The sequence below is a fragment of the Saimiri boliviensis genome, chromosome 14, assembly GCF_048565385.1.
Source record: "Saimiri boliviensis isolate mSaiBol1 chromosome 14, mSaiBol1.pri, whole genome shotgun sequence".
Taxonomy (NCBI): Eukaryota; Metazoa; Chordata; class Mammalia; order Primates; family Cebidae; genus Saimiri; species Saimiri boliviensis.
Genome location: NC_133462.1, coordinates 71425197 through 71450954, shown reverse-complemented (window position 1 = coordinate 71450954; position 25758 = coordinate 71425197). Strand labels below are relative to the sequence as shown.

The 25758-nt window shown below is 39.1% G+C and overlaps 1 protein-coding gene across 2 annotated transcripts in view; it reads left to right on the top strand.

Annotated features, from left to right (window-relative positions):
• The window catches only part of EPRS1 (glutamyl-prolyl-tRNA synthetase 1), an 80213-nt gene that overhangs the window by 28539 nt on the left and 25916 nt on the right, over positions 1-25758 (top strand). For both annotated transcript variants that reach the window (XM_003930338.4, XM_010340935.3), the window contains 6 exons: positions 6996-7106; positions 10605-10741; positions 11603-11810; positions 12859-12971; positions 17501-17618; positions 20114-20473. In XM_003930338.4, the coding sequence (XP_003930387.3) occupies positions 6996-7106; positions 10605-10741; positions 11603-11810; positions 12859-12971; positions 17501-17618; positions 20114-20473 (1047 nt within the window). The remainder of the gene's footprint in view (positions 1-6995; positions 7107-10604; positions 10742-11602; positions 11811-12858; positions 12972-17500; positions 17619-20113; positions 20474-25758) is intronic.

The window sequence follows — 25758 nt, the reverse complement described above, 5'->3', positions numbered from 1 at the left end:
CTCAAACCCCTGACCTCGTGATCTGCCCACCTCAGCCTCCCAAAGTGCTGGGATTATAGGCATGAGCCACTGTGCCTGACATATTGCTTATATTTCTGAATGAAATATATGTGTTAAACTAATTTTTTAGTTACATTTAGACATATTAGTTGACTTCCCGTAATGGAAGATAAATTTAATTTGGCCTTTTACTTTTTCTCCTTTTTGGTTTGCTTATAGTCGATTGTCTTGCTTTGTCTCTTTCTCTCATTTGCTTCTTTTTTCTTTTTTTGTTTTTGTTTTTCTGTTAAAAAAAAAAAAAATTAGGCCAGGTTCTCATGCCTATAATCCCAGCAGTTTGGAAGGCCAAGGCAGGAGGATCACTTGAGCCCAGGAGTTTGAGACGAACGTAGGCAAGGTAATGAGACCCCATCTTTACGAAAAACAAAATTAGCTGGGCCTGGTGGCATGTGCTTGTAGTTCCAGCTACTTGGAAGGCTGAGGTGGGAGGATCACTAGAGCCCAGGAAGTCAAGGCTCCAGTGAGCTGTGATCATGCCACTGCATTCCAGTGTGGGTGACAGAGTGAGTCCGTGTCTCAAAAATAAAAATAAAAATTTTTTTTTTCCTCTTTCCAACCCTGTGTACTTTTCTTTTCTTTTCTTTTTTCTTTTTTTCTTGAGACAGAGTCTTGCCTTGCCACCCAGGCTGGAGTGCAAGGGTGCGATCTTGGCTCACTGCAACCTCCACCTCCAGCTTCAAACGATTCTCCTGCCTCAGCCTCCTGAGTGACTGGGATTATAGGTGTCCGCCACCAAGCCCAGCTAATTTTCGTATTTTTAGCAGAGATAGTGTTTCACCATGTTGGACAGGCTGGTCTCAAACTCCTGACCTCGTGATCTGCCCACCTTGGTCTCCCAAAGTGCTGGGATTACAGGTGTTAGCCACTGTGCCTGGCCCTCCTGAGTACTTTCCTAATTCTGTCTCCACAAGGTATGCAAATTTCCCACCAAGATATTCAGATGCTTTAGGTATACTTGCAGTTTCGTTTTGGAGACATCTCTGCCAGAGCCTTCTGTGCTGCCCTGGAACCTGATCTGGATTCGTGGCCCATTGGCTTCTGAGGCACAGCTGTCTTCCTAGGTCTCTTCATCATCTTCCTAGGAATTCCCTTTGCTTTTATTCTGTGATGGACATTACAGAACATTGCTCCATTCTTGCATCTTCTTTTTTTTTTTTTGAGACAGAGTTTTGCTCTTGTTACCCAGGCTGGAGTGCAATGGCACGATATCGGCTCACCGCAACCTCCGCCTCCTGGGTTCAGGCAATTCTACTGCCTCAGCCTCCTGAGTAGCTGGGATTACAGGCACGCGCTGCCATGCCCAGCTAATTTTTTGTATTTTTAGTAGAGACGGGGTTTCACCATGTTGACCAGGTTGGTCTCAATCTCTCGACCTTGTGATCCACCCGCCTCGGCCTCCCAAAGTGCTGGGATTACAGGCTTGAGCCACCGCGCCCGGCTGCATCTTCTTTTTTTTGTATTACCTTCTTGCTTTGCTGTGCTATACATCTGGTAGCTCCCTAACAAGGGAGCATGGGATGAAGAAGATTTTTGAAACCTTTTATCAGATCTGTGTTTTTAGTCTGAAGTTTCATGATGATAGGCCTTGGTGAGGGTCTCTTCATCCACATCCATTGGAAGAACATGCAACTTCCAGTCCGGAAACTCCTTCAGTTCTGGGAAATTTTCTTGAATTCTTTTTCTTTTTTTTTTGAAACAGAATCTCATTCTGTTCCCCAGGCAGTGGTGCAGTCTCGGCTCACTGCAACCTCTGCCACCTGGGTTCAAGCGATTCTCCTGCCTCACCCTCATGAATAGTTGGGATTATAGGCGCCTGCCACTGCACCCAGCTGATCTTTTTTTGGAAACGGGGTCTCACTCTTTCGCCCAGACTGGAGTACAATGGTGCGATCTTGACTCATTGCAGCCTCTGCCTCCTAGGTTCAAGTGATTCTCCTGTCTTAGCTTCCTGAGTAACTGAGATTACAGGTGCACGCTGCCACACCAGGGAGTGGCATTTTTAGCAGTGTATTTTTAGTAGAGACGGAGTGTCACCATGTTCCCCAGGCTGGTCTTGAACTTGTGAGCTCAGGCTATCTGCCCGTGCTAGGACTACATGCATGAGCCATCATGCCTGCCCCAGCTAATTTTTGTAGTTTTGGTAGAGGCAGGGCTTCACCATCCTGGCCAGGCTGGTCTTGAATTCCTGACCTTGTGATCCACCTGCTTAGGCCTCCCAAAGTGCTGGGATTACAGGCATGAGCCACGGCACCTGACCTTGAATTCTTTTTCTTTCTTCTCTACTGTGCATTTCTTCTCTCCAGAACTCTTCTTGGGAAGATGTTGGGCCTCCTGGGCTGGTCTTCTCATTTTGTTTTCTGTCTTATTTTCCTTTTTGTCTTTTAGTTTCTCACAGATCTACTTAATTTTTATCTTCCCACCTTTCTGTTGAATTTTATTTATGCTATTATAGTTCCAGTGTTTCTCTTGTTCTTCGAATTTTCAAAATAACTTTCTATTCTTGTTGCATGTTATTAATAGGAGGGTTTTTTTTGCAGGGTAGTGTCTCTTTTCTCCATTTTGTTTATTTTGGTTTCTTTCACATTAAAGGCATTTCTCAGATGTCTGGTTAGCCTTGGTTGCCTGCTTATGTTTAATATCGAGAAATAAAGAGTGATTGAAAGCCTAAAGAGCAAGAGTTGGGCTTTCAACTGAGCTTCTTGTATAAAGATCTTTGTTGAAGAAGTTCCATGACAGTAATTTTATATCTTTACTCATGGATTAGGCAGTTTTCCCAGAGGCGCTTCATCGAATCACATTCCGGGAGTGTGAAGTCCTGGCTGCCAGGTTTTGGGGCTGAATGGGGGAAGACCTAATGAAGGTTTTTTACATCTACTATCATACATTCATTATTCCCTTTGTCTCTTGTGCAGTACCCTCTCCTTTGGCTCTTTCTGTTATCTGACAGGACCTAGATACCTTCTTATTCACAGGGTAAACTTCCATTCTTTGTCAAGGTAGGGGAGAGGAAGTTGCCTGGTTAAATAGAGTGGGGAGGGGATCTTTATTTGTTTTTCAGCTTCCAGAATTTTGTTGCTGTTATCCCTCCCCTCCCGCCGCTTTCGTGTGTGTGTGTGTGTGTGTGTGTGTGTGTGTGTGTGTGTGTGTGTTTGTTTGTTTTTTTAATACAGTCTTCTGTCGCCCAGGCTATAGTGCAATGAATGGAGTGATCTTGGCTCACTGCAACCTCTGCCTCACGGGTTCAGGCAATTCTTCTGCCTCAGCCTCCCGAGTAGCAGGGATTACAGGCGCCCACCACCACGCCTGGCTAATTTTTGTATTTTTAGTAGAGACAGGGTTTTACCATGTTGGCCAGGCTGGTCTGGAACTCCTGACCTCAGGTGATGTGCCCACCTAGTCTTCCCAAAGTACTGGGATTATAGGAGTTTTCCACTGAGCCTGGCTTTCTGTTTTATTATACTAATCCTTCTGGATTTGTGCCTTTAAACAAAAGAAAACCTTTCATTTCTTTTAAGTGGGGGATTGGGAGAGAGTGAAAGTTGATGATTATTTTCAGTCTGCTTTCTTTCTCCTGAATCCTATGAGATCTTTAATCATTAAACACTATCTTTAAAACGTAGCATTGTTTTTAGTCAATTGGTCGTGAAAAGGTAATCATTCTGATCATTACTTTGTTTCTGTTGCTGGCCTTCATGATGTCTTCATACACTGAAACCCATTCCCTTCAATTCTTAGGTGCATAACCCTCTTATTTAGAGTTCATGGCACTCTCAATCTCTAATTATTGCCTTGTTGTTTTCTAGTTTGCTCTATTTTTCTTCTCAAGCTCTGAAGGTAACATTAAGTGAAGCATCAGTGAACTAAATTTAGTTTGATGGAGTTGTAATGTAAGTGTTACCGGCAGAGCTAAATCATTCTTTGGACACTCTTCTACTCTTAACTAATTCAGCATTTTTTTTTTTTTAAACAGCTTCTGTTAAAAAAAAAAGAAAGTAGCTAGATTTGTTTGCATGCTCCTTTGGAGAAAAAGCCCTATTTATGGAGTGAACTGTACATGGTAAAGAAAAGAAGGGAGAAAGGGATGAAGGGGAAAGAGACGTGGGGTGATTAGTTTTCTTGATATCCCTTCGACAATACTGTGATCCTTGTTTTCTTAGCCTGAGTTTTCATCTTGATAGCAAACTAGTACTTAATATTTTTGTGTCATAGTTATATGGAATATATCTATAAATAATTTTTTTCCTTGGTAGTAGTAGGAGACAATTCAAGAGGTTAATTTGTATTAACCACCCTAATTTTCTTCTTGCTTTTTTTTTTTTTTTTTTTTTTTTTTTTTTTTGAGACGGAGTTTCGCCCTTGTTGCCCAGGCTGGAGTGCAATGACACGATCTCAGCTCACCGCAACCTCCGCCTCCCGGGTTCAGGCAATTCTCCTGCCTCAGCCTCCTGAGTAGCTGAGATTACAGGCACGCACCACCATGCCCAGCTAATTTTTTGTATTTTTAGTAGAGACGGGGTTTCACCATGTTGACCAGGATGGTCTCGATCTCTTGACCTCGTGATCCACCCGCCTCGGCCTCCCAAAGTGCTGGGATTACAGGCTTGAGCCACCGCGCCTGGCTTCTTCTTGCTTTTACTTAACTGTTAAGATTTTAACTTTTCAGTCAAGGCAGAAGAGTCTCAGGTTTAAGATGTTCATTATAGAGTTGTTATCAATCTCTGTCAACCCTTATTGACTGCTTTAGTGTTAAAATGCATGTATTTCAGTAGTATGATAGTTTTTTTCCCAACTCTCATCTTAACCCCCTTGCATTTGTTCCCAGCTAATAAAGTATGTAGAGACTTCTCTCCCCACTCCACAAATAAGGAGTCTTCCTTCCAGTGAAAGTTTTCTTGAAAATTAAACCCCAATAAGTAAAACAAAAGCATAGCTGTTCTGGTTGAAGTATGTGAAGGCGATCTGGAGGCCCTCTTGTCCTTCCCGTCCGCTTAGTGCTACTAGGGCATCTCTTTGAAATCCTTAGGACTCTTTGGAGTAATTTGAAAATCACTGATCCAGATACTTTTAGAATTGCATACTTTCAGAGCTAAAAACACCTTTTAAGTCTTGTAATCCAAGTTTCTCAAATAGGCCCGATCCTAACCATCCTATGGAATGCTTGTTAAAAATTAGATTTCTTTTTGAGAGACTCTCGCTCTGTTGCCAGACTGGAGTGCAGTGACGTGATCTTGGTCACTGCAACCTCCACCACCCAGGTTCAAGTGATTCTCCTGCCTCAGCCTCCTGAATAGCCACCACATTACAGGTGTGCGCCACCACATCCAGCTAACTTTTGTATTTTTAGTAGAGACAGGGTTTCACCATGTTGGCCAGGACAGTCTCGATCTCTTGACCTCGTGATCCACCTGCTTCAGGCTCCCAAAGTGCTGGGATTACAGACATGAGCCACAGTACCTGGCCTAAAAATTAGATTTCTGAAATTTACTTCATACCATTAAAATTTTAATTTTTTTAGGGGTGGGTTGTCTTAGAATCTGTGCTAACAACTGTCCCAAGTGATCATTAAAATTAGTCAAGTGTAAGAAACATCCTTCTGTTCTTTTTGTCAGCTGAGGAAACAGCTGCAGTGAACTAAGTTTCTCAGGTAGGGTTGTCTAGTTTAGCTTTTTACAAGAAATTGTATCTTACTGGCCTAAATAAGGAATAGTCAGTTATGAATTAAATCTTTGATTATTCCAGCTCAAAGGAGAAATTCTTAACTAGTAAGAATGACCTTTAAGCGTCAAGGAAGGAATGAAACAGTAAATTTGAGAAGGCTGGCACTGATTTAATGTTAGTATGAAATATAAGCAGATGAGGATTAGCACAGGAGGAGAAGTTAAATAGCTTTTCAAACTTTGCATGAATGACTCTCTGAGGGTGGCTTCCTCTCTGAGTTCATTCAGAATTTCCACGATATCATTCTTTTCAGAAGCTGGAAACTACCTTCAACACTGACAAAAGCCAATCCAATAATGGTAACAATGGAAAAATAAAAACAGGTTTAATTATACCACTGTTTCCTACATTCTCCTAATGAGAAAAAATAACTTCTATCACTTAGTTATTTGACTCTGTTTGCTTTCATCTACATTTTTCTCACATGTGCTTTATATATAGTGTCTGAACATTGCTATTGTGATTGGTCATCCTGGCTAATTTACATTCAACAGTGAAGTGCGAAAAATACATCAGCTCCAGATGGGAATGCTACTACTGATTTGGAAGTAGAATAGGTTAGAGCATAATGTGTATGACCATTTATTCAGTCAATCTACAAATATTTATTGATTACCTGTTTGAGACAGGCCTTAGCTAGGTACTGAGAATATACTGGTCTCTCTCTCTATATAGCATGTAAACCAGTAGAAATATCATTTACACTTTTAATCTATAGAATTGCCTTATTATAGTGACTGAATGCTTTTTGGCTTTTGATGGTGATGTGTTACCCTAACACTGATTAAAGAAAACAATACTGAAACAAAAATATCTGTATTCTCTTAAAATGGACTTCTCCAAACTACAAAATCAAATATCACATTTACCTTTAGGATTAAGATACAATCCCACTGGATAATTTTTTCTTACTGTCTAATACCTGATTTTAAAATAATTTTCAAAATAACTCTAATACTATGCTTTAATTGGTTTCTTTTCACCTGCTAGTAACTATTCTTGGGAAAGAAGTTTAAATCCTTCATGAGTCTTGGTTTACAGTTGTTTCTCTTTTTTCTGCTTGATGATAAATATCAGAAAAGAATTAACAGATGAAAAAAAAATTAGTAAATGCAGTAACAAGAAAGCCAGTTAGTATTCCTGTGCTATTATTTATTTTATTTATGGCGCTTTATAAGCTCTCTCAGTGTTTTGACATGAAGATGTATTTGTTGCAGGTTATTGACCCAGTGGCTCCACGATATGTTGCATTACTAAAGAAAGAAGTGATTCCAGTGAATGTACCTGAAGCTCAGGAGGAGATGAAAGAAGTAGCCAAACACCCAAAGGTCACTCTTAACAGTTTCACCAATGTGTTTCTGTTGAAAGAAGGAGCAGGATAATAAAAAGGAAAATGTACTTTCATGTCAGTGGCATGATTTTGAGATGATTTTCTATTCAATCAGAATTTGATAGTAATTGAAGTAAACCTTTTTGCAAATTTTTTTGCCTTAAAGAAGTTTATTTTAGTAACAGTCCATAGCACATCACACAGAAGTGTTATGCTCAGGTGGTACTTTTTTTTTGTTCTGTAGAGTTAGCATATTTTAGTGTGTAGTGAGAATTTATCTCTTCCTAGAATAATTCCAAAAGAAGAGAAATCGAAGGTGTAGTCTTTATTAACTAGGGTATTCACTGTCACCTTTGTCTTTAAGCCAAAACATTAGACCTACTGCTGTTGAATCACAGCTTGACTTCAGAGTCTCTTACGCTTCCACTTCCTCTGTTTTGGAAAGTGTAAGTGAAGTGAAAATAGCATCCATTCATTTAAATTCTGAATAGGATTTTTTTTTTTTTTTTTTGGGAGACAAGTCTCGCTCTTGTTACTTGTTACCCAGGCTGGAGTGCAATGGTGCGATCTCGGCTCACCACAACCTCTGCCTCCTGAATTCAGGCAATTCTCCTGCCTCAGCCTCCTGAGTAGCTGGGATTACAGGCACGCGCCACCATGCCCAGCTAATGTTTTGTATTTTTAGTAGAGACGGGGTTTCACCATGTTGACCAGGATGGTCTCGATCTCTTGACCTCCTGATCTACCCACCTTGGCCTCCCAAAGTGCTGGTATTACAGGCTTGAGCCACCGCGCCCGGCCTTTTTTTTTTTTTTTTTTTTTTTTTTTTTTTTTTTTTTTTTGAAACAGCCGCACTTTGTGGCCCAGGCTGGCGTGTCAGTGGCATGATCTTGGCTCACTGACTCCTGGGTTCAAGTGATTCTTGTGCCTTAGCCTTCTGAGTAGCTGGGATTACAGGTGTGTGCCACTATACCTGGCAATTTTTGTATTTTTAGTAGAAATGGCATTTTGCAGTGTTGGCGGCCAAGCTGGTCTTGAACTCCTGGCCTCAAATGATCTGCTCACCTCATCCTCCCAAAATACTGGGATTACAAGAATGAGCTGCTGTGCCTGGCCCTGAATAGAAATCTTAAATACAGTAGCATAGAGTTCCTCTTTGTTAAGTCACAGTCATCCCAGATTCTCATTATTGCTTAATTGACAATTTTGAAGCAAAACAAGAATTCTTTTTTGTTTTTCCCCTAATTTTGAGATGGGCCTTGCTCTAGTGCCCAGGCTGGAGTGCAGTGGCATGATCTCAGTTCACTGCATCCTCTACCTTGGGCTCAAGTGATCCTTCCACCTCAGCCTCCTGAATACCTGGGACTATAAGTCTCTTGCCTCCACACTTGGCTCATTTTTGTATTTTTTTTGTAGAGATAGGTTTTCACCATGTTGCCCAGGCTGGTGAAAGAGTTCTTTTATTTCAGCTTTACAAGTTGTCTATAAATAACTTCATTATATACTGAAAATTACGTTCACAGACTGAGATATGAGTAGCCAAACTTATAACTATGTTCGTAGACTAACTCACATATAAGATGATATACATTGTAAAGAGCTATACATATTCTAAATTGTAGTCTTATATGATTGATTTGTCTTCCCATGTATATCAATAGCTACTTTTTAATTTTAAAGATTTGAATCCTAATAACATTTGGGGTGTATGTTTCATTGATTGATTTGGCTTTGCCTTTCTTTACATCTGGTTTTGATCAGATAAGTAGTAGTATCTGACTTGTCATATCACCTATGGTACAGTTAGCATAAATCTGAAGCATGCCGAATGTTTTAAAATTTCAATCATGACAATAAAAGTTTTGAAGAGTGCTGCTTTTTTTTTTTTTTTAATGACAGTTGTGGTCAGATAGTTTAGATTAAATTACTAGTCTGGGCATGGTGACTTTTGCCTGTAATCCTAGCACTTTAAGAGGTAAAAGTGGGAAGATCATTTGAGGCCAGGAGTTTGAGACCATCCCGGTCAACATAGCAAGATTCTGTCTCTACAAAAAAAATAAAGAAATTAGACGGGCACGGTGGCTCAAGCCTGTAGTCCCAGCACTTTGGGAGGCCGAGGCGGGTGGATCAGGAGGTCAAGAGATCAAGACCATCCTGGTCAACATGGTGAAACCCCGTCTCTACTAAAAGTACAAAAAATTAGCTGGGCATGGTGGCACGTGCCTGTAATCCCAGCTACTCAGGAGGCTGAGGCAGGAGAATTGCCCGAACCCAGGAGGCGGAGGTTGCGGTGAGCCGAGATCGCGCCATTGCACTCCAGCGTGGGTAACAAGAGCAAAACTCTGTCTCAAAAAAATAAAAATAAAAAAAAATAAATTAGCCAGGCATTGTGGTTCATCCTTGTAATCACAGATGTAGGTGGATCGCTTAAGCCCAGTAGTTCAAGGCTACGTTGAGCTTGACTATAGCTCTGCACTCCAGTCTGTGCAACTGAGCAAGACTCTTCCTGCCTCAAATAAAATTTAAAAAATTAAATTACTAAGTACTGCTCATTGTTGAAAATAAGAACTAATTGTTAAGGAAGCACACTCTTAAATTGTGACTGGATTACTCAGTTTGCTCTGTGTAATTTTCATTATAACATTTCCCTCACAAAGTGTTTTATATTTAGCCTGTCAGTATTCTGTTCTGAGCTTAGTATATTATCTGTTGTTATAACATACATTTGTTAATTCACTGAACAGTTGTTAAACACATGCTAGTTAATGTTTATTTCAAAAGGTCTTCTTGTCCTTTTTTTCTTTTGAATTCTGCCAAATAAAAACTGAAATTATGGCATTCTTTTTATTCCCTGCATCTCTTTTTCTTTCCATATCATACACATTGGAAAGGGAGAAAATTTACTTACCTATAATTTATATAGATAATACTTTCTTTAAAGTCTGTCTTCTAAAATCTGAAAGGTCCGTAATTTCCTGCTAAGGTAGCATCTGTTGTCCTGTAATGTTCTGTAACCACTGCTTAAGAATGACTGATTTTCTCTTTTGCTGCAGAAGCAGTAAGATTCTAAGGATAGGAACAAAATTCTAGTTGAAGAGATACTAAGCGATAAATAACACTGCGTTAGCTGTGAAATCAATGAATGATTCTTTTAGTCTGGAAGTAATCTTAGGGGCTGGCTACCTCATCTAAATTCCACTAACATTAGTGGTCAGGTTGCTGATCCGATGTCACAGAGCTGGAATTCCAACTATTGATTTCTACTGAGGCCAAGTGTGTATTGTATAAATGCTAAGAACAGAATTGGGAATACGTTTATGTTAAAAAAGGTAGATGGAGAAAGAGTAAAGCATTTTCTTTCTAATACAGCAGTGAACTGCAGCAGTTTAGTAGCACAGAAGACTTTGGTTAAAGAATAGAAAGAATGTATACATTTGCATAGTGGGTTCAATAAGTTGTTGTTTCAACAGACACTCTGCTTTTCTTTATCAATCAGAATCCTGATGTTGGCTTGAAGCCTGTGTGGTATAGTCCCAAAGTTTTTGTTGAAGGTGCAGATGCAGAAACTTTTTTGGAGGGTGAGATGGTTACATTTATAAATTGGGGAAACCTCAACATTACAAAAATACACAAGTAAGAACTTTTCGTTTGTTTTCAAATAAACATGAGAGAAAAATATTTTATTTGTATTTACTTATCAAACATTACCTAATTCAGACCCATGCATGCTGCTGACTAGTAAATCTGCCCAGATAGCTACTGCAAATTCTGGATACAAATTAAATGGTTTTCCTTATATGTTTCAATTTACTAACAGGCTATCAAGATGTCTTTTATTTGTGCTGTTGAAAATTACGTTTGGATATAAAAAATAGTTGTAATGTTTTAATGAGAAATTACATGACAAAAAGGGACTCTGTATGTTTGCCTGGCATGGGGATCTTTTAAACAGAATTTATACTATAATTTACTTTAAAATTGATTGGTTAATAATCAGTTTGACTTTCTAGTTACTATAGTGTGCTACACTTACTAATTTGATCTTTAGATTCTATAAATGCAACATAGTATGTTTAAGATTAATTTATGCAAACTCTGAAATCTTAATTGTGCAGTTATTACATATGATTGCAAATAATTGCCAAATGTTTTTAAACATAGTAATTCAGATTTTATAATGCATAATGCAGGTGACTTTAAGTTAATAAATATGTACATGTTCCTCATCAAATGTACATCAGTCTATTCTCTAGTTGATTATTAGTATCTCCATGGCAGTGATTGTATTGTATTTATCTATTAACCAGTATATATCTGGCATATTAGGAGTTCAAATACATGTTTGATTTGAAATTTTTCCCAAGAAAATTTCTTATCTATTTATTACAAAATAAAGCAAATTATTTTATAATAACATAAAATAATTATTATGGAACAAAATAATCAATTTATGGCAACTGTGGTTAATATTTCTTTGAATATTTTTATATATAGAAATGCAGATGGAAAAATTATATCTCTTGATGCAAAATTGAATTTGGAAAACAAAGACTACAAGAAAACCACTAAGATCACTTGGCTTGCAGAGACTACACATGCTCTTCCTATTCCAGCAATCTGTGTCACCTACGAGCACTTGATTACGAAGCCAGTGCTAGGGAAAGACGAGGACTTTAAGCAGTATGTCAACAAGAACAGTAAGGTGACCTTCCAAAGAAACCATATTCCACCTTTGACATTTTTCTTTAGAATTAAAAAAATTAATTTTATGTATTTTGGATCCTCAGATAAAATGGAAAAGATGTATAGAATTTTATTTAAATTTTACATCTTTTTTTTTTTTTTTTGAGCCGGAGTTTCGCTCTTGTTACCCAGGCTGGAGTGCAATGGCACGATCTCGGCTCACCGCAACCTCCGCCTCCTGGGTTCAGGCAATTCTCCTGCCTCAGCCTCCTGAGTAGCTAGGATTACAGGCACGCGCCACCATGCCCAGCTAATGTTTTGTATTTTTAGTAGAGACGGGGTTTCGCCATGTTGACCAGGATGGTCTCGATCTCTTGACCTCGTGATCCACTCGCCTAGGCCTCCCAAAGTGCTGGGATTACAGGCGTGAGCCACCGCGCCCGGCCTAAATTTTACATCTTTAACAAAAAATTTAAGGTGGCTGAGCATGGTGGCTCATGCCTGTAATCCTAACACTTTTGGAGGCCGAGGCGGGCGGATCGCTTGAGCTCAGGAGTTTGAGACCAGCCTGGGCAACATGGTGAAACCCCGTCTCTTAAAAAAAAATAATGTAAGTAATGTTTCATTTTATAATGACAGAAAGTGGAGCACAGTAAGGGTAAGTAACTTGCCAGAGGATAAACAGTAAATAGTAGAGTTGGGATTGAAATCTGACCCTTGTATTTAAGTGCTACACCAGCATTAATTCAGCTAAGTCTGTACCTGCTTCTTGCATCATATTTATAGCAGGAAAATTATTTATTTCTTCAGGAATGCTAATCAGGTTATTTAAAAGGTTTCTTGAGGCTAGTCAGTTTATGAATGCTAACTTTTAAAAATGTCATAAACTGAATTGTCATTTATTTTAATACTTCACTGTTTCATTGTGTGTCCTTAAGTAGTGAACTTTTTAACATAATCTGTTTTAAGTGGGAATATTTTAGTTAGTGGAAACTGCTTGCATTTTAGAGTTGTTGTACTACTATGATTTTGAAAAAGTGTATTTTGGTCTCATATCATCTTTACAGCATGAAGAACTAATGCTAGGGGATCCCTGCCTTAAGGATTTGAAAAAAGGAGATATTATACAACTCCAGAGAAGAGGATTCTTCATATGTGATCAACCTTATGAACCTGTTAGGTAATAAATGTAACTGAACATCTAAATGAAAATGCTTAAAGTTCTTAAAGTGAATAATATTTTAGAAATTGTGCCGGGCGTGGTGGCTCACACCTGTAATTCCAGCACCTTGGGAGGCTGAGGCGGGCAGATCATGAGGTCAGGAGATCAAGGCCATCCTGGTCAACATGGTGAAACCCGTCTCTACTAAAAAATACAAAAATTAGCTGGGCGTGATGGCTGGTGCCTGTAATCCCAGCTACTGGGGAGGCTGAGGCAGGAGAATCACCTGAACCCAGGAGGCAGAGGTTGTAGTGAGCCAAGATGGCGCCACTGCACTCCAGCCTGAACGACAGAGCGAGATTCCATCCTCCCCCTCAAAAAATTGAAATGGAACTTTCACTAAAATAACATACCTGACAAATCTTTGCTCACTTTTCTTTGTTTTGTATTTAACATTTTAGACTTAATGTAATTTATTGTAACAAGTGATCTTTGCAACAACATGCACATTCAACATAAATTACTCATTTCTAAAGCTAAATCATCTTATAATTAACTTTCTTGTAGCCCAAGTATAAAGAACAAAATTTCAGTACTGTATATTACATATGTTTGGGTGAAAATTATTACCATCTTTTTCTTTGCGGTATATTTTCACTAGATAATACAAACGATACATTTAGAGGGAAAAAATAACCAATATTTGTATGGTTTTTTTTGTTTGTTTGTTTGTTTTTTGAGACGGAGTTTCGCTCTTTTTACCCAGGCTGGAGTGCAATGGCACAATCTCGGCTCACCGCAATCTCCGCCTCCTGGGTTCAGGCAATTCTCCTGCCTCAGCCTCCTGAGTAGCTGGGATTACAGGCATGTGCCACCATGCCCAGCTAATTTTTTTTTTTATATTTTTAGTAGAGACGGGGTTTCACCATGTTGACCAGGATGGTCTTGATCTCTTGACCTCGTGATCCACCTGCCTCGGCCTCCCAAAGTGCTGGGATTACAGGCTTGAGCCACCGCGCCCGGCTGTATGTTTTTTTTAAACCATGTAATAGGATTATTAGCAGGAGAACTTTGTAAATTTTTGTACCCTTTGTTTCTTTTCTGTTTGTCTCTGCTGTTTTTTTAAGTTACATCTCTGTAACTGTGGAGTCAAAACGACTCTCTGAGATTTAGACTTGTGAATCTAACTGCCTTTTAGGTATCTCTGAATAGATTCTTTCAGGCATTTCAAACTCAACATGTTCAAACTTCCAGGATCTAGGTAGGTATCATGGTATCATTTCTTTTTTTTTTTTTTTTTTTTTTTTGAGACGGAGTTTCACTCTTGTTACCCAGGCTGGAGTGCAATGGCACGATCTCGGCTCACCGCAACCCCCGCCTCCTGGGTTCAGGCAATTCTCCTGCCTTAGCCTCCTGAGTAGCTGGGATTACAGGCACGTGCCACCATGCCCAGCTAATTCTTTGTATTTTTAGTAGAGACGGGGTTTCACCATGTTGACCAGGATGGTCTCGATCTCTTGACCTCGTGATGCACCCGTCTCTGCCTCCCAAAGTGCTGGGATTACAGGCTTGAGCCACCGCGCCTGGCCATCCTTTCTGATTTATTCTTCTGCTTCCCTTTTTCCACTCAGCAAACTCTGTTGTTTGTGTTGCCCGTCTAGTTCATCTCTGTGGATCCACTGCTCTGCCTTCTTTCAGGCCATAGCATTGCTTCTTGATTGCCAAAACCAGGCTCCCAAGTATCTCTTTGCCTCCAGTTTCATCCTTTTCCTATTCAGTTTTCACATGCTCACCAGTTTGACATGCAGGATTTTTCATGTTATGGCCTCTCTTGAGTCATACCTGTTGAAGTTTTCTCTCCCTGATCCCTTCTGTTTAACATATATACCAGATTGCCTGGGGCTTTTCAAAAGTACTTGATGCCTTTTCCTGGAATGGCCTTGTGTCTCTTTCTTCATATGAGTAACCTTACTCATTTTAGTATCACATTTCCTTTAGTCAAATAAGGTCATGCTTGCATACAGTGTAGCACAGTGCCTGATAGTTTCTAAGCCCTCCTTAAGTGTTTAGTGATGGTGGTGGTACCACCGACTAAAATAAGAGTATGTTCTCATTTTATTCTCAGAAAGTTTTTGAACTTTTCGACAAATACTGCTAGAACTGAACAGCTATACATGAAAGAGTGAAGTTGGGCGCTATCTCATATCATATACAAAAATTAACTCAAAATGTATTAAAGACCTAAATGTAAAAGCTAAAACTATAAAACTCTAAAGAAAACGTGAATGTAAATCCTTGTAACCTTAGCAATATTGTTTTGGATATAACACCTAAATCACAAGTAACCAAAGGAAAAAAATAAATTGGACTTAATCAAGATTAGCATATTTTGTGTTTTAAACAAAGTGAAAAGACAGGTCACAGAATGGGAGAAAATATTTGCACATACATCTGTTGAAGGACTTGTACTCAGAAGACAACCCAATTAACAATGGTGAAGGATTTGAATAGACATTTCTTCAAGCAGATGTGCAAATGGGCCATAAGCACATGAAAAAGCTCAGCATCATTAGTTGTTAAGGAAATTCATATCAAAATAATAATGAAATATCATTGCATACCACTAGGATGGCTAAAATTTAAAAAAAAGACAATAAGAAGGGTTGGAATGTAGAGAAATTGGAGCCCATATGTATTGCTGGTAGGGTTGTAGGATGGTTCAGCGACTTTGGAAGACAGTTTGATGGTTCCTCCAAAAATTAAGCATGGAGTTACCATTTGACCCATCAGTTCCATTCCTGTGTATTTGTCAAAGGAAAAGAGCATGTTCACACAAAACCATGTGCATGAATGCTTATAGCTGCATTATTCATAATTGCCAAAACGTGACAGTAGATTATTGCTAATTATTAAACCCTTTGGAATTGAGAAATTCTTATAAATTATTTTTTTTTAAGAGACAGGGTCTCACTGTCACCCAGGCTTGAGTGCAGTGGCATGACCTCCCCAGGCTCAGGTGATCTTCTCACCTTAGGCTCCTGAGTAGCTGGGGCTACAGGCACGTGCCACCGCACCCATCTAATTTGTATTCTTTTTTTTTTTTTTTTTTTTTTTTTGAGACGGAGTTTCGCTCTTGTTACCCAGGCTGGAGTGCAATGGCGCGATCTCAGCTCACCGCAAACTCCACCTCCTGGGTTCAGGCAATTCTCCTGCCTCAGCCTCCTGAGTAGCTGGGATTACAGGCACGCACAACCATGCCCAGCTAATTTTTGTATTTTTAGTAGCAACAGGGTTTCACCTTGTTGACCAGGATGGTCTCGATCTCTTGACCTCGTGATCCACCCGCCTCGGCCTCCCAAAGTGCTGGGATTACAGGCTTGAGCCACCGCACCCGGCTAATTTGTATTCTTTGTAGAGACAGGGTTTCACCATGTTTCCCAGGCTGGTCTTGAACTCCTCGACTCAAGTGATCCATCTGCCTCGGCCTCTCACAGTGCTGGGTCTACAGACATGAATCACCATACCTACCCTTAGATATTTTAAAATAAATGTTTCACAGAAATTCCTCTGCTTGAAAGCAGATTAGGTGTGGTATGTAGACAAATTTTCTTGAAGTCAAGAGTATCGTTAATATCCATTAACACTGTTTTTGAGACAGAGTCTCACTCTGTCACCCAGGCTGGAGTGCAGTGGCACGGTCTTGGTTCACTGCATCCTCTGCCTCCCAGATTTAAGAACATTCTCCTGCCTCAGCCTCCTGAGTAGCTGGGATTACAGGTGCGTGCCACCATGCCCGGCTAATTTTTGTATTTTTAGTAGAGATGGGGTTTCACCATCTTGGCCAGGCTGGTCTTGAATTCCCGACCCTGTGATCCATCTGCCTTGGCCTCCCAAAGTGCTGGGTTTACAGACGTGAGTCGTTGTGCCCAGCCACTAACGCTCTTTCTATTGGCAAACAGAGCAAATGTAATTTTGCCCTGGGCTTAGCTTCTTCATATGTATGAAAGTTCATACATTTGGAAGTTTGTAATAAGGACTGTCAGTTTTTATTTCTGCCTTTGTTGTTTATAAAATTACTCAGAAAAGCCTCTGATTTGAATAGTAAGAAAATGGACTATTTTATACTTCAGAAAGCCTTAACTGGATGAGTGCAGTGGCTCATACCTGTTATCCCAGCACTTTGGGAGGCCGAGGTGAGCAGATCACTTGAGGTCAGGAATTCAAGACCAGCGTGACCAACATGGTGAAACCTGGCTCTTCTAAAAATACAAAAATTAGTGTGGTGATGTGCACTTGTAATCCCAGCTACTCTGGGGCCGAGGCAGGAGAATCACTTGAACCCAAGAGATGGAGGTTACAGTGAGCTGAGATTGTGCCACTGCACTCCACACTGGGCAACAGAGTGGGACTCTGTCTCAGAAAAAAAAAAAGAAAAGAAAGAAAAGCATTAAGTTAGTACCATTGAATTTATTTAGGAATTCAATGTTTATTGCTGTTCAGATAATTTTGTTCAAATAAACTATTTTGTCCCTTTATTTTCTTTTTAGCCCATATAGTTGCAAAGAAGCCCCATGCGTTTTGATATACATTCCTGATGGTCACACAAAGGAAATGCCAACATCAGGGTCAAAGGAAAAGACCAAAGTAGAAGCCACAAAGAATGAGGTAAGTAGTGACGTTTACAGATATGTCTATAAAAATAAATGGTCTTTATATCCCAGGGTTTAGAATATATTTCTTTACAAATGATTATCTTTCTTACGGTGCAGACTGAAGAAGACAATTAAGTCTTGCTCTTTGCATTTTATTGTTATCCTTTCATGTAAGATTTTAAAATCTTGCTCTGTCACCCAAGACTGGAATGCAGTGGCACTATCTAGGCTCACTGCAACCTCCACCATCCAGGTTCAAGCAATTCTCCTTTCTCAGCCTCCCGAGCAGCTGGGATTACAGGTGCATGTCATAATGCCTGGCTAATTTTTGTATTTTTAGTAGAGATGGGGTTTTCGTAGTGTTGACCAGGCTGGTCTCGAACTCCTGACCTCAGGGGATCTGCCTGCCTCAGCCTCCCAGAGTTCTGGGATTATAGGCATGAGACACTGCATCTGGCCAGAACCCTTACGCTATTAAAAATGACTTGTTGGCCAGGCGTGGTCGCTCACGCCTGTAATCCCAGCACTTTCGAGGCCGATGTGGGCCGATAACGAGGTCAGGAGATTGAGACCATTCTGGCCAACATGGTGAAACTCTGTCTCTACTAAAAAAAAAAAAAAAACCCCACACACACACGCTAGATGGACGTGGTGGTGTGTGCCTGTAGTCCTAGCTACTCAGGAGGCTGAGGCAGGAGAATCGCTTGAACCCGGGAGGCAGAGGCTGCAGTGAGCTGAGATCATGCCATTGCACTCCAGCCTGAGAGACAGCAAGACTGTCTCAAAAAAAAAAAAAGTTTACGTGGGCTATATTTATCATACTAAAAATTGAGAAGTTTTAAAAATATTTAATTCATGTAAAAATAATAACATGTTAACATAAAAAACCTTTTTTATTAAAAAAATATTTTCCAAAACAAAACTTTTAATTAGAAGAGTGATATGGTTTTACATTTTTGCAGATCTCTTTAATATCTGACTTCATAGCTTCTAAAAACCTGAAAGAACAGTCACGAGAGAATGAGAATGAAAAAGACAAAATACGTCTTAATATAGTGAAAATAGCTGTGACTGCAGATCCCCTCTAAGAGGATTTTATAAACCCCTTAGAATCGCTACTATATATTATTAAATAAACTCATGGAGTAAGCATGACATGGAAAATTTAGTTGCTCTTCCCTCATTGATCCCAGTTCCCACCTGTGCCTCTCATTTTTTATATACTCTAGAAAACTGATGTTATATGTTAATATGTATTCTTGAAAAACTTCATATTCTGCAAAATCACATACTGAAAGTAACAGCTCATTTATCAAGGAAAACAGTTGAGGCAAACCACTAAAAACTTGTGTATCTCATGTCCATTCAGTCAGCTGGTGGCTGGGTAGCAGTCATCGAAGACTCAGCTGGGCATTATTCTATTTTTATTTTGTTTTATTTATTTATTTTTTTTGATGTAGTGTGGCTCTGTTGCCCAGGCTGGAGTGCAGTGATATGATCTTGACTTAGTGTAACCTCTGCCTCCCAGTTTCAAGTGGTAGATGAGGTGGAAGTAGCATTGTATTTTATGATTTAATCTTGGAAGTCTCACATAGCATCATTTCTGCTGTACTCTGTTGGTCAAATCAGTTACAAGCTTGCCCAGATTCAGGAGAGTGCACAGAACCCCCTTCTTGGTGGGAGGAAAGTCAAAAATGTATAGACATGCTTTGAAACCTGGACAATTTTGAATAGAAATTCAAAATTCGGATACAGTTGACTGGCACTTATACCCAACATGGCAGTCAGAGGTCGTTTGCAGCTTTAAACCTGAAAGACAATAATGCTTTTCCCTGTGATGTGTAGGTCTCAAGAATATTTGTCTCCAGTAGAGGCTGATACTATCAAAATTAAATTATCATCTGGGGTATAGCCTGCTTTGTCAGTTTTTTTATTCTAAAATTATTATTCTTAAATATTTTAAAGAATAAATATTTAAATTTAGGAATAGATTATTCTAAATTATTTTAAATTAATCCTAATGCTTATGGATATTCACTTTTTCTCAGCCTTTGCGACTGAGGGCTTTACACAGATTACTTTTTATTTTCCCATCAGCTTTATGGGAATATGGTTATCCCCCTTTTATAGTAAGGAAACAGCTTAAACACCTGACTTAAATTTGTGCAATGAATATGTGGTATAGCAGTGACTTATTCTCAAACCTGATGGATATGTTATAATTTCTTTGGTCTCCTAATAACAAAGATTTAGGGTATTTTCAGATTTTTACTATAGTAAAAATGCTCCAGTGAATATGTGTGTACCTCTATCTTTGTTTACTCCTATCATTTTTCATTAGGATAAATACTTAGGAATGAGATTATTCATTTAAGCTTTTTAAGGGATTCAAGTTTAAAGTTTTTGTATTTAATTGGAAACATTATAAAACAATCAGTTTGAAATAATTTTGTGGGAAAACATTTACTACGAATTAATTATTTTACTTTTGGTTTTCTCTCTTGGTAGACATCTGCTCCTTTTAAGGAAAAACCAACACCTTCTCTGAATAATACTTGTACAACATCTGAGGATTCCTTGGTTCTTTACAATAGAGTGGCTGTTCAAGGGGATGTGGTTCGTGAATTAAAAGCCAAGAAAGCACCAAAGGAAGATATAGATGCAGCTGTAAAACAGCTTTTGTCTTTGAAAGCTGAATATAAGGAGAAAACTGGCCAGGAATATAAACCTGGAAACCCTCCTGCTGAAATAGGACAGAATATGTCTTCTAATTCATCAACAAGTATTCTGGAAAGTAAATCTCTGTATGATGAAGTTGCTGCACAAGGGGAGGTGGTTCGTAAGCTAAAAGCTGAAAAAGCCCTTAAGGTCAGTATGGTAGATAAAGTCAAGACCACATTTTCAGTAAGCGTGTAAATTCAAACTGCTTAGGGTAGTCTCATCTTCTTATAAAACATAGACTGCTTGTATTTTGATGTAATAATCAACAATGATTCATACCTGCTAGTACCAAACTCTGAAAATATATATAAGAGTTCATAATCTAGTTGAAGGGTGGCTTACTGGAGAAGGAAATTTACAACTGTAGCTCTCTTACCCGATGTGACTGTAATCCTTTCTGATATGTACAAGTTGGTGTGTGAAGGGTTTGTGTTTTTAAGTGGCAATGAAGGCAGAAACAATTTATAAAGGATATTTAAAATCGTCCTGAAGTAGAAGCAGCCCGTTATGGGGGAACAAAGATCAGAACAAGGCACTCTTAAGTGTGGAACTATGGTTCTCAAGCTTTACTGTGCACCAGAACTACTGGCTTGCTAAAACATGGATTGCTAGGCCCTGCCCCTTGACTTTGTTCTTCATTAGATTCAGAGCATGTGGAGAATATGCACGTCTAAAAAGTTTCTCAGGTGATGCTGATGCTGCTGTCCCAGGGATCATGCTTTGAGAACTCCTGGTGTAGAAGACAGTACCTGCAGAGGTACAAGGTGTATTCGGGGAATAACAAATGGATTGTCAGGAGTTTTTTTGGCCAGTGATTATCTCCAACTTTTCGTAGCAGAGCCTTCAAGTGATAACGAAATTTTGACTGCAGTATAAATTATATTTTTGTTTCAGTATGTCCTTAGGCAAAACATTTATCCAAGTGGGTGTGGCACCTAGTGTGAAATGGGCTTACTTGATGTAAGAGACAAAGGGAATGGCAACTGTGATAGACTGTGAGGAATCATGTTTAATAATGAAGGCAGGTATTTCTACTCAAACAGCAGCATAGTTCTAAGACATGATCAAATAAATAGTACTGCAAGGAAATACAATTCAGCCCCTGATGAGCTACCAGAAATTGTAGAATTTAGGCTGTGATACATAACTCAGAGAGGTATGGTGCACCACCAAGTGGCAGGAAAGGGATTTGTTCTAAAATGTCAGATCTGTTGTCCTGTCAGGGTCCTAGGCCCAGGTTGGAAAATTCAGTAAGTTCCTCACCTCATCAGCGAGTTTGCTGGTATCTGACAAAAAACCCTGCCACGTAAGATATTTTCATTCGTGAATATTTGACCTCATATTTTGAGATCTTGCGCCAGGAGTTAATATTTTTCTGTCTTTCCATTGTGAACTGTAAGAAATCCTTTTTTAGGTCTGTGCAAAAGTATTGATTGCGGATCTTACTGTTACTTTTAATGGCAAAAACACGGTTACTTTTGCACCAATCTAAATAGCCTGTTGAGATCCTGCAGAACCATGATTATCTAAAACAACTTTGCTTCGAGGAATAAATGCTGCTGGATGTATGAGTTTAGGATATAAATTCTTGATATTTCCTACCTCATGGGAAGGTTAGGAGCATTTTGCACTGTATCAGTTGGACATTAAATATGTACTCTCTAGGTGTAATTTGAAGGGCTTTGGTCTTCAAATTTCTTCATTCTAGGTAGAATACATTGAGATTCTGTGCCAATTTTTGGTCAGCTTAATAATGGGTGGAATAGTAACAGCAGCAGCCATTATACTTGGAGTGACAGTCAACTATGAATCCATCACCCATCCTACTGGGTTAATGGGTTATATCATGCTTTCATAAAATAACACTGTTAAGGTTATGAAAAGTCAGCCTATGGGTAAAATAATCTAAATTTCTTTGGTAATTGGACAGATACTTTTGTTGAGTATTTTAATACTAATAAATGTGATACCGAAATAAGTCTGACTTCAGTTTAGTCTGACTTAACACTTACTGAATGCCTATTGTATACCATATCTGTGTTCCAAATATAGTAAGTCTTAATGTTGTTCATAGGTTCTTGGAAACTAAGACTTTATGCAAAATGGTGTATAACAACAATAGGCTCATCAACATAAACAAGAATTAAGTTACGGCATATTTCTGATTCCAAAAACATCATATTACACAAACTTCTTGTGTTTTTTTATTGTTGTTGTGTTCATTTTTTAAAATTTTTTAAATATTTTGTCTTCATCTCATTTTCTTTTTCTTTTTAAAATTATTTTTACATTACACTCTAAAGACCAAAAACACTCCTAGTTGAAACAAATGTGAGCTGTGTATACATTTAAGAAAGATTAATAAAGACAAGTAAGATAATTATTTACCCAGTTATTCCAGTTCAGGGTTGTGGGTGGCCAGAACCAATCCTGGTAGCTCAGGGCTCAAGGCAGGAACCAGCCCTGGACAAGACACCATTCCATTGCAGGGCACAGTCACCACACACCAGCACTCAGACTGGGAGCATTTAGACTCGCCCATTCACCTAATGTGTACAGCTTTGGGATGTGAAATTAAACTGGAGTTCCGAGAAAACTCACGAAGACTTGGGGAGAATGCACATACTCCACACAGTTAGTGGCTCTGGCTAGGAATCACGTTTTTTGTTTCTTCAACGTTATAAATGACGTCAAACAAACAAAACAATGTTATTCAAGGACCTGCCGTACTGCATGTATTTTTTTCTCTGAATGCTAATAATAGCAAATGTTTCTTCCAAAGACCCAAGCCAGTTACTAGGAATGGAACTAGCATTTAGCCTGCACCTGGCACTGTGTACTATATACTTTTTAGTCCTCACAAGAGCCATGTCCAAAAATATTCAAAGAATACTACTTTTTTTATTTGCTTGTTACGCTTATTTTTTTTTTTTTTTTTTTTTTGTCTTTTTTTTTTTTTTCCTTTTTGTGGAGAACGGGGTCTCGCTATATTGCCCAGGCAGGTCTCGAACTCCTGGGCTCAAGCTATCCTCCCGCCTCTGCCTCCCTAAGAGCTGGGATTACAGGCGTGAGCCACAGCGCCCAGCCTTATTTGCTTGTTTTAGTAACAGGAGAAACTGAATATGAAAGTAAATTCCTGAAATTTGTAAAGCCTAGATTAAAATTTTGACTGATTCGCCTGTTATTTACCTTGAAAGGTGGTGAGAGTGGGGCATTCCATTGAAAGCGCTCAAGAGTTATAGTTTTACTAGTTTATCATTATTTATTTAGCAAGTCTGTGCTTGTTTTACATTAATAATTTGCCTAAACCTCTTAACCATTCAGTTTTCTACAAAGGTGGTTATTTTACTATGTCACGTTTTATGGTAAGGAAGCTGAGTAGCTGAAGTTTTAAGTTACCAGCTTCAGTTAGACTTTTCTTGCTCTGTTTTTTGTTCATTTTGTTTTTAATCTTCTCTTTTCTCCTTCAGGATCAGATAGATGCTTCTATGAAAGAACTTTTTTTTTTTTTTTTTTTAGATGGAGTTTTGCTTTTGTTGCCCAGGCTGGAATGCAGTGGTGCAGTCTCAGCTCACTGCAACCTCTGCCTCCCAGGTTCAGTTGATTTTTCTGCCTCAGCCTCCTCAGTAGCTGGGATTACAGACACCTGCCACAAACCCGGGCTAATTTTCTGTGTTTTTAGTAGAGATGGACTTTCTCCATGTTGTTCAGGCTGGTCTCAAACTCCTGACCTCAGGTGATCTGCCCGCCTTGGCCTCCAAAAGTACTGGGATTTAGGTGTGAGCCACTGCGGCCTGCCTATGAAAGAACTTTTAAGCGTAAAGGCAAAGTATAAGCAAAAAGATGGGCAAGTAATAAAAACTTGAAGTCCATCAAGTCTTTTGCTCCTCTTATCCTTTTTCTCTTGCTCACTAGGTTGCTGCATTAAAATAGTGGATCAAGCTCATAGTGTGAGGTACATAACAGAGAGTACACCACTGAATATTAAGTTACTTTAAAAATTAAAGTAACTTAAAATTAAACAGAATTTGTGGCTGTTTTGTTCTGTTTTGTTTTGAGACAGGGTTTTGCTCTGTTGCCCAGGCTGGAGTGCAGTGGCTTGATAATGGCTCACTGCAGCCTCAACCTCCCAGGCTCAAGCAATCCTCTCATCTCAACCTCCTAAGTAGCTAGAAGTATAGACACATGCTATTATGCCTGGCTAATTTTTGCGTTGCTTATAGAGATGGGGTTTCACCATGTCAGCAAGGCTGGTCTTGAACTCCTCTACTTGAGCAGTCCTCCCTCCTTGACTTCCCAAAGTATTGGGATTACAGGCATGAGCTGCTGGGCCTGGCCATATATATACCTGTTCTTTGTAAATGAAATTTTTTTTTTTTTTTTTTGGTTACACAGAGCTGTGCTCTTCTTGTCCAGGCTGGAGTGTGATGGCACGATCTTGGCTCACTATAACCTCTGCCTCCTAGGTTCAAGCAGTTCTCATGCCTCAGCCTCCTGAGTAGCTGGGATTACAGGCATGTGCCATGACGCCCAGCTAATTTTGTATTTTTTTCTAGAAGAGGTGAGGTTTCACCATGTTAGTCAGGCTGGTCTCAAACTCCTGACCTAAGGTGGTCCACCAGCTTTGGCCTCCCAAAGTGCTGGGATTACATGCGTAAGCCACCACACCCAGCCTATAAATGAAATTTTATTAGGATACAGCCACACTCATTAGATTACATTATTGTCTATGGCTGCTTTCATGATACAGTTAGAGTTGAATAGTTGCAACAGAGACTCACATAGCCTAAAATACTTATGTAGCCCTTTAGAGAAAAAGTTTGCTGATCCCTGCCATGGAAGAAAGTTTTGAGACCCACTACAGTTTTTTTAAAAAACCAAGTAAAAACAAAATCAAATTATTATTAAATAAAAATAATTCACAATTGTTCTGTCACTAATGTTTTCTCTTTATCTCATACCCAGTCTATGTGGAGGGAGATTCTAATCACCATTTGCTTCTGTAGTTGCAGCATTTTAATTCATGGTACCTTGTATTTTATGTCCCCAATAATTCATCTTGCTAGTCTTTGCTTTTATTTTCTACACTTTTTTTTTTTTAAACCCAAACCACAGTTTATCAGGAAAGGACATACATCACATGCGCCTTTTGTAGGAAACCACCACCCTGCACTCTTACCCCAAATAGCTTTAAGATGTCTCAAGCCAAAAGATAAAGGTTGCAGGAAAGGGAACTACAATCAAGCCTATCCTTTTCTTGATGTTGTTTGTAATTCTTACTTGGGATATGTGTAGTGAATTCCCGCTGTATCTGTATTTGGTACTTTATTCAAACTTGCTTTTGAGCTAAACAAATATAAATACATCTTAAATCAGATTTTGGTTCAGGATACTTCATAAGACTTACAGTAGCCTGAGGATCTTGTAGGAAA